The 15,003-nt window shown below is 47.4% G+C and overlaps 1 protein-coding gene and 1 pseudogene across 8 annotated transcripts in view; one reads left to right on the plus strand and one right to left on the minus strand.

The window, feature by feature from the left end:
• NAV1 (neuron navigator 1) overlaps positions 1-15,003 on the minus strand; it is a 247,045-nt gene that overhangs the window by 27,593 nt on the left and 204,449 nt on the right. For all 8 annotated transcript variants that reach the window (XM_053909067.1, XM_053909068.1, XM_053909072.1 and 5 more), the window contains 6 exons: positions 6,597-6,735; positions 5,857-6,154; positions 4,061-4,754; positions 3,232-3,675; positions 2,585-2,626; positions 1,752-1,900 (listed from right to left, as the gene is read on the minus strand). In XM_053909067.1, coding sequence (XP_053765042.1) covers positions 1,752-1,900; positions 2,585-2,626; positions 3,232-3,675; positions 4,061-4,754; positions 5,857-6,154; positions 6,597-6,735 — 1,766 coding nt within the window. The remainder of the gene's footprint in view (positions 1-1,751; positions 1,901-2,584; positions 2,627-3,231; positions 3,676-4,060; positions 4,755-5,856; positions 6,155-6,596; positions 6,736-15,003) is intronic.
• LOC109256253 (ATP synthase F(0) complex subunit C2, mitochondrial-like) lies at positions 12,215-12,907 on the plus strand (annotated as a pseudogene).

Here is a 15,003-nt window from a genome sequence, read left to right on the forward strand (position 1 = left end):
ACCAGGAGCATGGGAGGCAAATGGTGAGAGGGCAGGAGAGGAAGGGCGAGGTGGGGCAGTGGGAGTGTGCAGGCAGCTGGGGGTTAGGGGTGGGGTCTCTCCTGGGGAGATCGAGCCCTAACGGAGAAGGACCCTGCTGTCGGGAATAAAGGGAGAACAGCGTTTCCTATTTTAAAGACCTTCCCTCAGCCCTGCCCGGGAACTGTCGCTTTTCTGAAACCTTCACATCACTTGAAAGTGCCGATGAAAATGGGATGTCGTGGTTCCGTAAAATACACCTGGCAGCTTGGGAGGACTAAGAATTCGGGCCAAGACTCAGATCTGAATGATGACAAAGAGGCAGCTAGAGAAGGGGGCCAGGCCATGGGCTCCGATGGGCTCGGCATTATGGGAGGGAGCGAGACTCTCCCCACGAGCCGCGTCGTCCCAGGCCACTGGTCGGTTCTGACGCAGCGAGAAACACAGCCCTCTCTGCCCAGCATCCGGCTGGAAGGTCAGATGGATGGAGCTCAGGTAAAGTCTCCTAGAATCTGCTTTGAAGCTGGGCTCCGCTGAATCCCTGCCGATTGCAGGACCTGCTCCCCTCTGTCCCTCCCGTGTTGGGGTTACAGCCTCCCAGGGTTCACTCCCACAGGCACCTCCCCTTGGCTACTCTTTTGCCTCCACACAGGCAGGTGGATGTCTAGTCTCTCCATGAAGACCTGTGCGGAAGATTTCGCACCTCTCTCGGCCCTCTCGAATACGTTAAGGCGATCACGGTTTAGCCCAGCCCCTTCATCCTGCAGCACTAACGCATTTCCTCTTCTTTGGTCCTCAGTGGAGATGGAGAACAAGCTGGCCCCGTCCTCCATTTAATGGCCCTTCGGTAACCAGATGACCCTGCCTTAGAAATCATTCCCTCCTGTAGGCGAAATGATCTTAATTCCTAGTTTTTCCTCAAATTGCCCGCAGCCATCCCACAGGCATGTTCCAGGTCCTCATTTTCCCTTACTGCTTTCCTTCACTCAGCTGAGACAGGAGGTGGATTTAGAAAGACACAGCAAACGACAAGCCTGTCCTGGGCTCGTTCTAAAGGGGTTCCCATTGAGCCAATCACGGCATGCTGCTTCCCAGAGCCAGGGCTGGTGAGCTCCTGTGCCGTGGCCAGGCCTCCACCTGAAGCTTCTTTGCCTCCCTGCCTCTGAATCAGCCGTCTCTTCCTTCTTTCCTAGCTTTCCTTTCTCCTTAGGCTTTAGAAAGGGTGTAGCCAGGACGTGTCTCCACCAGCTCTGCCTTCAGGGCTAGGATGGTCCTGGATCAGCCACAGCAGCCGGGGAGCCTGCACTTTTCTGAGTTTGGAGGCAGATTCCATCGTTTGCAATCAACAACTGTCCCTTCCTTCTTCTCCACCAGCCCGGCATTTTAGTATCGCAGCCCCGAGTGTGGCAGCTCCTTTCTGGCAACGACTGCCTGCTTCTTGCACTAGTTTGATCTCCGGGCCTCGGTCTGTGGCTTTTCCACGCCATCATTCAGACTCTCTGATGCTACAAGGACCCTTACAGCTTGTGCCCAGGGGCAACTTTTCAGTTTAAGGATCTTGGAGCACTTTGCCTTCAATCTGATTTTGGACGGATAAACTGAGGCACCACGAAGCCACCCAGTGCGGTGGGAGTTAAATACGAGACGAACCCTAAAGTCCAGCTGCCTTGCCTCACACTGCAGGGTGACCCCTGCTTCATCCCATGCCACAGTGAGTGACCGGAAACACTGACCTATGTTGGTAAGCTGGCCCTTTGCACTCAAGGACATGGAGAGTGCAGGGGGGGAAGGCAGCTCTGACTGGTCGTCGGCTTCGGGCAGCCCACCAATGGTATGGGAGTGTCGCCTCTCCTTGGTCTCCTCCTGGGACTGAAGCTGGTACCTGCAGGACAGAGCAGAAGAACTCAGCCCCGGCAACCACAAAGTGATGTCAGAGGTTTGGTTGGTGTGGAGGTTCTGGACGCAGGACAAGGGAAAGACGGGGCAGACAGAACTGCCTAAGGAGTGAGGGAGCAAGAGACGAGGTGACATCCTGAGGTGGGGACTGAAATGATGGAGGGGGCGTGACAGCCTCTTCCCGGGAGCTCAGGACAGAGCTTTACGACTCCATACGTGGGCTTCCACAGAGCAGGAGTCACCTAGCTGAAGAACTCAGGGCTGCAGAATTGGTGGAGGACCGGGGTGTCCTGCTCTTTCCCATCTCAGTGACCCCAGAGGCGGCCTGTCCTCCCACCGGTTTACTTTGGGGGAGGAAAATTACAGAGAGGAAGTTTAGTCAGGACTGGGGACAGCACAGGCCAGGACAGGTAAGGGTAGGTAGGATTCCCATGTGCCAACCTGCTTCCTCTCTGTCACCAAAAAAGAACTCTGGCTATAAAGTTGACTCACACATAATACTAAGCTTGGGTAGGGCGCGAGGAGGCATTCGCACAGGCACCACACACAAAGAACTCGGCTAAAAGGGACACTAAATTCATGACCGGGACTTAGGACGGGTCAAGTTACAGTTTTTCCCAAAGACCAGGATCCGCAGATAGAGGGAAGGAAAAACACATTTAAGGGTTACCTGAGCCCTTTCTTGGGAAGAGTGTTCCGATCCCGCTGATTGCTGTGCAGAAAAAAGAGAGAGAGAGAGAGAGAGAGAGAGGCATGTGGGTCCATCTTAGAAACTAGAATTTGGGACCACAGGTTTACAGGATGCAACACCTACCACAGGACATCAAACTGCAAACCCCTTTATCTCTATAAACAAAATAAGACAGTTGCAGTCTTCCTCTGTGCTTACAACTTGAGAAATTCACTTGAAATATGAAGTGTTTATGTCTGCTCAGGAATCAGGATGTGGTTAGCTACCTAAAAGATCACATTAAGGTGTGATATAATAGACATCAGTCTGGCCTAAAAAGCAAAAGCTTTGGATGACAGGTTAAACTACTTGTGAAATCTTGGAAAAGCCACTTAATGTCTGTGCACTAGTGTCCCCAGTGTACAATTATCAGAGTGATAATAATAATAATTTATCAGCACAGTAATTTGAAACTCCCACGTATCTCCTGGAGGTGTTGTGAAGCACATGAAATTACTTACTGTACGTGAAAAAAATTTTCAAAGTCACAGACCGGCAATCAAATACAGGACGGTGTTACTAATGGCGAAATGAGCCAGACCCATAGGGACAGACCCAGGTTCAGTTGTGTCTCTCTATCCACCTACCTGTCCAATTGCCCAGTTCTGGGGCTTCCACTCCAGGTCAGCTCTTCCGTCTCTTCCTCTGGGGGTGCAGCAGGGGGGGCCGGGGGGGTGGGAACAGGGGTACTGCTGGGGAAGGCACTGGGCAGGCTCATTGGCATCTGGAGGGACTCCATGCTCCTGTGCAGGCCTGAGAGTTTGGGGTACATGCGGGTCTCTTTGGGGACACTGAAACCACTCATTAGCTCCAGGCCCTGGGAGAAGCTGGCTGAGTTAATATTGAGAATGGGTGCTGGACTAGGGGTGAAGCAAGAAGGGAGAGGGCTCCCGGTTGCTGAGCTTGTAGGATGCAGATCTGGGACCTTTGAAGCGTGGGCCTCACTCGTCGATGGCAGATCCAGACTGTTGGAGTTGACCTTGTCTAGGTTGGCTAGGGAGGGTGGCTTGACAAAGCTCTTAGCTGTGGCCCTGAGGGAAGCGAAAATTAAATAAAGTTTTCAGAATAACAGAGTGACAGAAGCAAGAGGCAGTCTTCATGAGGGGGACAGCACATGCACGTGGGAGACACAGGTAGATTTACACACAGATGGATTTACATACAAAGATATGTGTAAGTAAACCCAGAAAACCCACTCGTCCGAGGTTAAGGGTTGGTCAGGGAATAGGATAAACGAGGTGAGTTTTGAAAGAGGGAGAAGGAACTTGGCATACAGGGGAGTGGAGGGGAAAGAGCCAGGCAAAGGTCCAGAGGCGACAGTGGGTAGGTAGGCCAGGCCTCACTTGGTCTAAGGAGTACAGGCATGTGTCAAAGAAAGAGCAGAGGGACGGGGAAGAAGCTGCCCAGTTCGGGTACCTGAGAGGGGTTGGTGGCAGTTCTGCCAACTTGGTGGCTGGGGGGTGGCTGGCTTGGTTCTTCGGAGTACTCTCTGGGGAGCCAATGCTCTTCAGGGAGATGTTGTCTGAGTCCAAGGCCACCGCCTTGGCTTTGGCTTTCTCCTTTTCCCTATCGGTCTGATTGACAGGGGCTGGAGTGGTCCGCCCACTGGCCACCTTGGAAGGCTCCTTCAGTCTGGAGGGTGTAAGGCCCCCCTGCTTCGTGCTAAGAAGGCTGGGGTCAATGCTGCTGCTAACAGGGCGAGGTCCGCCCCGCCCACCGGTCACGCTCATAGAACTGGACTTGGCTGGCCGGGGCAGGCTTCGGTACTGGATGTTGGAACGGGCGCCAGGAGCCAGGAATCCGGGCTCTGCGCTGTTGGACACATCTAGGCTGGTCTTGCGTCCATTCACGGGCTTGACAGGGATGCCTGAGGACTTCTGGATTTTACTGAGAGTGGCCGAGCCCCCGGTCTGCATGACAGTGGCTGTGCCTGTGGCAGGAGGAGGCTTCTTGTAGCCAAAAGATCCCGAAGTGGAGGGGCGAGCAATGCCCGAGGGAGGCTTCTTAGCATCACTCAGGCGATCCCGGCCGGCGTCAGAGGAGGAGCGCTGTAGCCCGGTGTTCTTCACTGCAAGTTTACCCTTGTCCGTAGCTTTGCCTTCCGGTTTGCCTGTAAGAGGGCGGGAAATGAGGTGAGAGTGGCTGAAACTGGCCCATAGCTTGGCAATGTCCCGGCAAATCCCTTTCTTTCCCTCCATGGGAAAAGGACACATTGCCAAAGTACTATAGAATTTTAGAGACTGGTAAGCAGGTACCATGTAGGCTGATGAAATTTCTCGCCAGAGGAAGGAGACTGGGTAGGAGCGGCCTCAGGGTTTTTTTCATTTGTTTGTTTTGCTTTTTGTTATTTTCTGCTTCTAGAAAATACAGCAGGAGCGCCTGGGTGGCTCAATCAATTAAGCGTGTGACTCTTGATTTGGGCTCAGGTCGTGATCTCCCAGTTCATGGGATCAAGCCCCGTGTTGGGCTCTGTGCTGACAGCGTGGAGACTGCTTGGTTTTCTCTTTCTCCCTTTCTCTCTACCCCTCCCCAGCTTGCTCACACGAGTGCGTGCGTGCTCTCTCAAAATAAATAAAACTTAAAAAAAAAAAAAAACAAATGACCCACTCCCATTACAGTAGGAATGTACATGGGAATTTGGTGAAAATGGAAGAGGCAACCACAAAGGTTAAGAAAGAAGTGCATCTAACAACTGGCCAAGGAAGGACAAAAAGGAGGGGCTACAAACAGCCGAGATTATGGCCACACCTCCTGGTAAGTAGAGACTGGAAGGAAATGTCAATTAAGGCGAAAAGTTACCCAAGGGGCCAACTTTGGGAGCAATGCAATTCTGATTTTTTGTTTTCTTGGGACCTCACGGGGAGGCCAAGCAAGTACCTTGTGAAGAAGTACGCCAGCCAAAAGTCTTGGGAGAGGAAAGAAAGACAACCAATGGGAAGTATCTACAGGCAGGTCAAACTAGTCTCTGAACATAACATACTCCTGCCTCTCCCTCTTATTAGCTGTATGGTTTGGGCTCTGCCACCCCTTTTTGTTTTTATTTCTATATTCATAAAATGGAAATAGTAATACCTATCTTCCCTACCTCACAGGACTGTTGTTAAAGCACTCTGTAGATGTTTACTACCATCCTGTGGGTTAATGACCTTAAGAAGAGGAGCAGCCAAAGAAAGAGGACTTTGCCCTCGTCCCTTCCTTTATTCTAGGCTCACCTGCGACTTTGAGGGCACTCTGAGCTGTGTGAGTGATGGGGGAAGTGACAGCCACCGGTGGGGTCTTGCCCTTCTTCAGGGAACCAGGGTGTCCCAGGCTGACAGGCTTTTTCAGTTCTCCAACCTTGGATGAATCATCACAGCTTTCGGGCCGCTCTCTCCGCCACTTAGAAGTCCCAGGTTCCATCTTCAGGCTACCACTGTCGTACTCCAGTTTTTTGGGGGCCTTCTCCTCTGATTCACTGAACCAGCTCAGCCCGCTTTCTGCCAGCGAGCGCTTCTCTGAGTCTGTGCGGAGCTGAAGAGGAGAACAGAAAAAGCAGAGTGAGACCTGAGGGTCTTGGGGATGGAAACAAGGAGGCTGAGGGGATTTATTTTGGTTGCTGGGTGGCCCTGCTCGTTCTACAGTGTTGTCAACCCAGGGTTTCGACCTATACCTCTCGTGTGCCAGAGAAAAGACATCCTGTGTGTTTCAGGGCTTCTTTTTCTTCTCTGGTCGGAACAGAGATGTATCACTCCAAGTAGGCGTGGCCACTAATACAGGTGTTACTAGGACCACAGCTAAGACTGCTTGGTAGCCTCAGGTTTCCTTTGGCCAGCTCTAAAAGGACTTGGCCAAAGGCACACGGGAAGAGATCCCACGGGCTGGGTGAGTGTATGTGCAAACGTGTACCCAGCATTGCCGTCTGCCCTGTGGTTCATCTCGACATAGTGGCCCGGGTGTTTGTAAGCTCACGTACCACTATTGTAGAGTTCCTGCGAGAAGCAGTGGGAGTAGTTGGGAGGGAGTTGAGGGAGGAGCTGGCATTGAACTCTTCTGAGCTGAGGTTGTCCGAGGCATCACTGAGCCCACTGCTGATGGAGCTGCTCTCATCCCAGCTGCGGGACAGGAGATAAAGGTTAGCAGTTAAAACAGAAGCCAAGGCAAGAAATAAACTTTTCATATTGATGGGAGAAATGGCTCTATTCCACTATATAGACTGGCCAAGAGGAGAAAGCTTGAAGGTTAGTCCTGGGTTTGCCAGTAACTTGAAGTATACTTTGGCGATGTTCTTTTATAAAAGGAAAGCACTCTGTCTTTATCTGGCAAAAGAAGACGTTACATCTCCTTAACAGAAAGGTATACTGTGAAGACAAGGTAATTCTTAGATCAATCTAATTATACAAACCAATTTCCTCTCCCTGTCGACGTCTTCCAATCTTATAACAACCATATCTTTGTTCATTTCTGGACGTGTTCTCCAAGTATTTTCCCTCTCTTTTCTAAATGTTTCCATACCTGGTAACGAGGGCCAGAAAAAGATTTATCTTTTTCAGGACCCCTTAGACCTATCTTTTCTCACTGCTCCTCTGCTTATACGGTTTCCGGATCCTGGGATCAGGTTTTGCTTCTAGGCAGCATGTACCTCTCTGCTGATAAATGAGCCGCACTTAAGGTGCTGTGGCCAAGCAGAAGCACCAAATTTGTGCCGAACGGTTTCATCTTTCTGGCAATTGCTCAGAACATCAGATTTGTGGTAGCTGGGAGAGACCGTGGTTGAACATCTGCATATCTGCCATGCCTTTCCATAAAGAACCCTAGTCCATACACTAAGTGACACTAATACAGGCTTCTTCATCTCTTTGGAACTTGGATTCTACAACATTCCCTTAGCTGTTCATTTCTGCGTTTAACAACTTTTGCAGTTAGAAAGTTAATTCTTACCCTGTAAACGAAATAGGGTCCTCTACCATTGTTACCTACTTCCTTTTGTTCTCTCCTTATTTGCTATTCCCAAGCTTTATTTTTTTTAAAGCTTATTTATTTATTTCGAGAGAGACAGAGACAGCGTGAGCAGGGGAAGGGCAGAGAGAGAAGGAGAGAGAGAATCCCAGGCAGGCTCCGCGCTGCCAGCACAGAGCCCCATGCAAGATTCAAACTCACAAAACTGGGAGATCGTGACCTGAGCTGAAACCAAGAGTCGGGAGCTCAGCCGACTGACCCAGCCAGGGAGCCCCCTCCACGCCCCGCAAGCTTCTTCTTGATCACACATTATTTTCTGAGTTCAAAATCTGTCTCCTACAACCTTTCTTCAAAGGTCCTGTTTTCTAAGCCTTTCACCACTTCCTTCTGGATCCTAAAAAGTCCCTCTGATTTCACTCAAGTTTTAGAGCCCAAAGCTGAACATGGACTTCAGGAAGACTGCAGTAGGAAAGCATCTGTTTGTGCCTGTAGGGATCATTCTCCAAATCGTTGCATCTGTGTTCACAGGTTTGTTTATCAGTTTTGCGTGTGTGAAGGACTAAGAGGCTGGTATCTGGAAAATTTTTCCTTTTTGCTTTAGTTTGAGTTTCAGATCATGGAACAAAAGTCAGACGTACAAGTCAGCTAAGTTCTTGGCCCAGATTTCAGCTGGCCTCCCTCTAATTTATTTGCTGGGAATAGGAAAGTGGGTGGTTTGGACATTTGGCTTGGTTGCTCTGTACTGATTAATCCAAATACATTGAGAAAGAGCAAAGAAAGAATGGGGATTAGAACACACTACAGAGTGATTTCGGTTTTCTTGCTATGAAATATAGCCATTATTAAAACAAGCAACCTCTTTTTTTCTCCACTCGTGACATATATTAATCCCACGTTTGTCTTGGGCTAAGATACCACAGCCCCCATTTTGTAGAGAAAGAATACTGGGGAGGAAAGATCAGTTCTGGCTTTCTGATCCTATCAGCTCTTCTGGGTCAAGATAAGATCTCTGGCAAGCAAACAAACAAACTATTCACTGCCTGTTCTCCTGGGTCAAAGACAGAGGAAGCCTGGAGTACTGAACCTTCCGTCTGAAATTAATTATTGGTAATGAAGGTCTCGGAGTGGAGAAAATTCTTACGGAAGGGCTCTTGCAAAAAGACTAGGGCTGCTGTGGTCCACCAGTCTAAAAGAAACCCTTCCTTTGCCCTACATTTATGGAAAGCCTTAATACTAAAAATAAAGACGGGGAGTGTATCTTCTCAGAGAGCGTTCAAGTCCTCCTTGCCCATTCCTCCCAATTCACAGACCTTTCCTTTAAGTTTATTTATTTATTTTGAGGGGAGGGGCAGAGAGAGAGGGAGAATCCCAAGCAGGCTCCGTGATGTCAGCACAGAGCTGGACGCAGGGCTTAAATCTCAAGCCGTGAGATTATGACCTGAGTCCAAATCAAGTTGGATGCTTAACCAACTGCCATCCGGGTACCCCTCCCTTTTACTTTTTTTTTTTTTTTTTAATTTTTTTTTCAACGTTTTTTATTTATTTTTGGGACAGAGAGAGACAGAGCATGAACGGGGGAGGGGCAGAGAGAGAGGGAGACACAGAATCGGAAACAGGCTCCAGGCTCCGAGCCATCAGCCCAGAGCCCGACGCGGGGCTCGAACTCACGGACCACGAGATCGTGACCTGGCTGAAGTCGGACGCTTAACCGACTGCGCCACCCAGGCGCCCTCACTTTTACTTTTAAAGTAACCACTGTTAACAGTCTCTTGTGCTTCCTTCAAGAATATCCCTATGCGGGGGGCACCTGGGTGGCTCAGTCGGCTGAGCATCCGACTTCGGCTCGGGTCATGATCTTGCAGTTTGTGAGTTCGAGTCCCGCGTCGGGCTCTGTGCTGACAGCTCAGAGCCTGGAGCCTACTTCAGATTCTGTGTCTCTCCATCTCTCAGCCCCTCCCCTGCTCATGCTCTGTGTCTCTTTCAATAATAAATAAATGTTAAAAAAAAAATTAAAGAATATCTCTATGCGGGGCGCTTGGGTGGCTCCGTGGGTTAAGCGTCCAACTTTGGCTCAGGTCACGATCTCAGAGTTCATGGGATCGAGCCCCACATCGGGCTCTGTGCTAACGGTGTGGAGCCTGCTTGGGATTCTCTCTATCTCTCTCTGCCCCTCTCCTGCTCATGGTCTCTCTCTCCCTCCCTCTCAAAATAAATAAACATTAAAAAAAAAAAAAAAGAATATCCCTATGCTTCTGTCTTCTAGCCGCTTGCTTTCTGGATCTGCTGAATAGTTGACATTATGGGACCACAATTCATCATCCTGGTTCTCTTTACCAGGCTCTTTAAAAAAAATTTTTTTATTGCTTTTTTAAAATGTTTATCTTTGAGAGAGAGAGAGACCAAGCACAAATGGGGTAAGGGCAGAGAGAGAAGGAGACACAGAATCCAAAGTAAGCTCCAAGCTCTGAGCTATCAGCACAGAGCCTGACACGGGGCTTGAACTCAAGAACCTGGAGATTATGACCTGAGCCGAAGTAGGTGGCTTAGCTGACTGAGCCACGCAAGTGCTCTCTTTACCAGGCTCTTAAGCTAGAATGTCAGTCTTTCTCTAGTTGGTTTACTTTCTTGTTTTAATGAAATATCTCTTCTAGTAGGTTTCAATAGATGCTTGGGAAGCAAACTTGGTAAGATCTGACACAGTATAAAGTATCTTTATTCTATTTTTACATGTGAAATTTTGGCTAGCCATAGAATTCTAAACTGAAAGTAATCTCTAAGGATTTAAAGGCACTGCTCCATTGTCTGGCCTCTATTGTTGCCATTCTGATTCCTTGTCCTTAATATGTGACCTATTTCTTTCTAGAAAGCTTAGCATCTTCCCCGGTGTTCTAAAATATCATTAATGACATGCCTTGGTGTGGGCTGATTTTTATCCATTGAGTTAGATACCTTACTGGGCCCTTATAATCCAGAAATTTTCGTGAATTATTTCTTAAATTTTTTTTAATGTTTCTATTTATTTTTGAGAGACAGAGAGAGACGGGGGAGGGGCAGAGAGAGAGAGAAAGACACAGAATCTGAAGAGGCTCCAGGCTCTGAGCTGTCAGCACAGAGCCCTATGCGGGGCTCAAATTCACAAGCCGTGAGATCATGACCCGAGCCGAAGTTGGACGCTTAACCGACTGAGCCACCCAGGCGCCCTGCGTGAATTATTTCTTTGATGACTTTCTCCTCTCCATTTTTTTAGTTCTCTCTTCTACAATGTCTATTATTCAGATGATACGTTTTGAGGCTGATACTCTTGATTTTCTTTCTTATTTTCCAGCACTATATATATTTATTTTTTAACTCTACTTTTGGGGCAGCGGCCTCAATTTTATCTTCAGTTTCCTCCATTAAAATGTTCCTTTCTGCTATCATATTTAAAATTTTAAGAGTACTTTAAAAATAGTACATCATTCTTTCTTTCAAGGATGCAGTCTCTTCTCTTAACTCTCAAAGATATTCATTCACCAATTTATTCAGAGGGGCAGGTTTATAATCTCTTTGTATAGTGTCTGGTTCCAAGTAGCTTCTTTCTGTTTGTAGTGGTGAGACTTTCAGGTTACAGAACCTTCTTAGTTGTCTGATGATCCTTGGTTGTTTGCTCATAGGTAAGAATGGAACACTCATTAATAATTTGGTTGGGGGGGGGGCACCTGGGTGACTCAGTCAGTTAAGTGTCTGACTCTTGATTTTGGCTCAGGTCATGATCTCATGGTTCGTGGGATTGAACCCTCCCCCCCAAATGGCCTTCACACTGACAGCACGGGAGCCTGCTTGGGATTCTCTCTCTGCCCCTTCTCCGCTCACACGCACGTACATGTGCTCTCTTTCAAAATAAATAAACATTTTTTTTAATTAAAAAATCTGGGGCGACTGGGTGGTACAGTCAGTTAAGCCTCCGACTCTCGATCCCTGCTCAGGTCATGATTTCACAGTTCTGGAGTTTGAGCCTCACGTCAGGTTCTGTGCTGATGGCGTGGAGCCTGCTTGGGATTCTCTCTTTCTCTCTGCTCCTCCCTGCTTGTGCTCTCTCATTCTCAAAATAAATAAACTTTAAAAATTAAAAAAAAATTAAAACAATTATTTGGAAGCTTTGTGTACATAGATAGGACTTGTCAGTTACGCTTTCTGTACAGGGAGATGTGATTGGACTTGTTCATGTAAGTTTCTTCTCTCAGGCTGGTCAGGTTCCCTAGAGATGAATCTTCCAAACTCCTGCCTGGCGGGGAAGGGCTATTGCCTTTCTGGAAGTAGCAGAGGAGAGGATCTCAGAGTCTAAGTGTTTCTTATATAAGTTTTAAACCAATCCTCCTGTTTTTAGTTTCATCACTTCCCCCACTAAAGGTACCTGATGTTCACCAACTACCAAGCTTTTTGAGGGTTCTGGGATGCAAACACAATTGCTGTGCAGCTTTTCCAATTACTGGCTCAGGACTCAGCTTTAAGTCGGATACATCCATTCACACTTGCCTTTCTCATTTCCAGCTTCCCCAAATTTTGTGGCTATTGTCTCTTCTTTTCCCTGTTTATCGTGCTTTTGGTGTTAAGACTTAAGGAAAAAAGAACCCCCCTCGCTGCCCCTCTCTGTCTTCTCTGAACTGGGAACAGCTCTCCTTCCACAGCCCCTCATCCCCTGAAAGCCTACGCCTGTGCAAAGTTTGCCTCCACCCCCTTCTTGGGCAGGAGCACCTCTTGGCTGTTGAGTGGATCACTGTCCGCAGTGGTGCTAAAACCACAGGAGACACTGACATAGAGAGCCTCAGCAGCTTGGCAGCCCCACGTCCCCTGACCTCACTTATTCCCAGCCGCAGCTTCCGACCCAGCGCCATTTCAAGGGACATTGACACAGCAGCCAAGTTCATTGGGGCTGGGGCTGCCTTGGTAGGGGTAGCTGGCTCTGAGGCTAGAATTGGGACTGTGTTTGGGAGCCTCATCATTGAACCCCTCCCTGAAGCCGAAGCTCTTCTCTTATGCCATTCTGGGCTTTGCCCTCTGGGAGGCCAAGGGGCTCTTTGGCCTGATGGCGGCCTTTCTCATCCTCTTCGCCATGTGAAGGAGCCATCTCCACTTTCCATAGGTTTTTCTCCCATATCTTATCTGCCCCATATGTTCCTTTTCTGATATCTCCCCAGGCAGCCTGGGGTTGGCTCAGGGTTTGACAGAGGGAAAACAAATAAATGATGTATTAGTAAGAAAAGGGGAAAAAAAAAAAAAAAAAAAAGAAACCCCAAACCCTGTATTATCATTTTACTCTTGTGGTAGTTGTGAAATATGCTACCAGCAGCAAAACGCCCCTAAATGACACTTAACAGAGTTTGCTCTTTTGAATTACATGTTCTGATGGGTAGACTTTAAGTACAGTGAGGAGAGGAGAGTTCCATCACCAAATCAGGAAAAGCTGGAAGGAACCATCTAGATGATTTTTTTGAAGAATCAAGACCCTGGGAGAAAAGAGGCTGGATGGACGCTGTCCACCCTGAAACATGACTGCCTAAGGTCTGAGAACAGAAAGTCTTTAGAAGAGTTTGCAGACTCTATCAGCTAACGAGCCAGATTTACCACAGAGTAACTGACTGGTCACTGGTGATAACATGGAAAAACAATAATGGCACCAAAACAATATGACACCAAAACAATATGGCACCAAAACAATAAATAAAGAGGAGGGCAGGGCTTAGAGCTCGGGAGGGCTATTGCATCTGTTGCCTAGCACAAATAATTTCTCTTTGCTCTGTCGAAGCTGGGTTTTGCTATCTCCTTTCTATTTCTCTTTAAATGTTTCTCACATAGATCTCAGGTGGGGAAAAGAGGTCTAGGTCTAACTACACTAGAAACGCAGCAATGCAGCGAAGTTAATATCTGTTTATGATCCAACCTACGTATAAATCCAAACAACCATCACCAACAGGCAACTGATATAAAAGAGAAATGTTGTCTTCTACATTTACACCATTTACTTTACATGGTATACAAGTTTTCATTCTGGGAAGGTTATTAGAGGAATAATAACACGTTATTTACCATTTTCATCTACCCTCGGAACAAAAGAGGAAATAAGTCAGAATAAACATATGAGAGATTAAGTCAAATATAAACAAGATGATGAAAATGACTCTTGTCAAGGGATATTTCTAAAGTACTGGAACAGGTTATAGCAGTAAATTAAAGATTTTTCTCAGCAGGATATTCATTTTCTCATTTACTGATCGCCTCATACCCTTTAATCCTCCCTTCCCTCCAAATCTCAAACTTCTCATTTCCTGTTTCCCTGAAAAGTATCAGGTTTTTTTTTTTCTGTCACCTTATCAAAAGCTTCAATATGGCCACAACTCCTTTTTCTTCACTTCCCTCCTCAAGAAGTCCCACTGACCATGTGACCACTTGCCTCTTAAACCTATCTTCTTCTCCTTTACATTCTCCTACTTTTGCTATGGTTTAGAGCTAATGTCCCGCTTGCTCAAACCACTGTGAAAGCCTCCTTACTGACCCCATTGTCTCTAAATTCTCCTTCCTTCCAGACACACTGAATAGAATCAGAAGCCTAATCACCCAAAAGCGTAGCACTTACCAAACCTTCATTAGCTCCTTGTTGCTGATTTAATAAAATCAAAATTCTACGGCCCACTGTTCAAGATTATCCATGAGACATCAATAACAGAGTATAGCGTTTAAGAGCACAGATGTTGTAGCCAGGGTACCTGAATTCAAATCCTAGAAGCTCTGCCTAGGGTTAAATTAAATTTCAATTTGGCAAACATCCATTGACGTCCTGGTATTTATAAGATAGCTTCAGTTGCATGGGCATTTAAAATGAGTGACTATCAGAATGAGCTCAACAACCCAAGGGTGGAGGAAGATGTATACATGAAATGAATACCATATCTGAAGTGCAGACAAACATACATAAGAGGATTCAGAGAAAGGAGTGATTTAATTTTCCAACAAAATCCAAAAATATGACTTTGCCATGTTAGGACACAGATAAACACAATGCTCATCTCCTTTTCCCTAGTCTCATCCTGCTCCTAATTCTAATGTCTTCTAGGATTCCTACTAGGTGACCAGTTGTGTCCCCTGATTTCTCTTCCGAAGTACAGGCCTGCATGGAGAGCCAATCTTACCATCATTGAGCAATGATCTGTGCCCTGCTGAAGATTCTGGAGTCCTGACGTGATTCCAGGGACTTGAGAACAATGTACATAAACCCTACCCACCTCCCATGGGTTTCTCCCTAGCTGTGCATTTTGAAATCTCACCTTCCTTCAACACCCAGGTCAAACACCAAGTTTTCTATGAGGCTTTCCAGGATGCTCCTTGTCAGAAGAAATCTCGTTCTCTTTTATGTTCGCTAGACTGTATTTCCCCTAGGGATAGGATTG

This window comes from Panthera pardus, unplaced genomic scaffold (genome assembly GCF_024362965.1).
Source record: "Panthera pardus isolate Hobbes unplaced genomic scaffold, ASM2436296v1 HiC_scaffold_21, whole genome shotgun sequence".
NCBI classification, from domain to species: domain Eukaryota; kingdom Metazoa; phylum Chordata; class Mammalia; order Carnivora; family Felidae; genus Panthera; species Panthera pardus.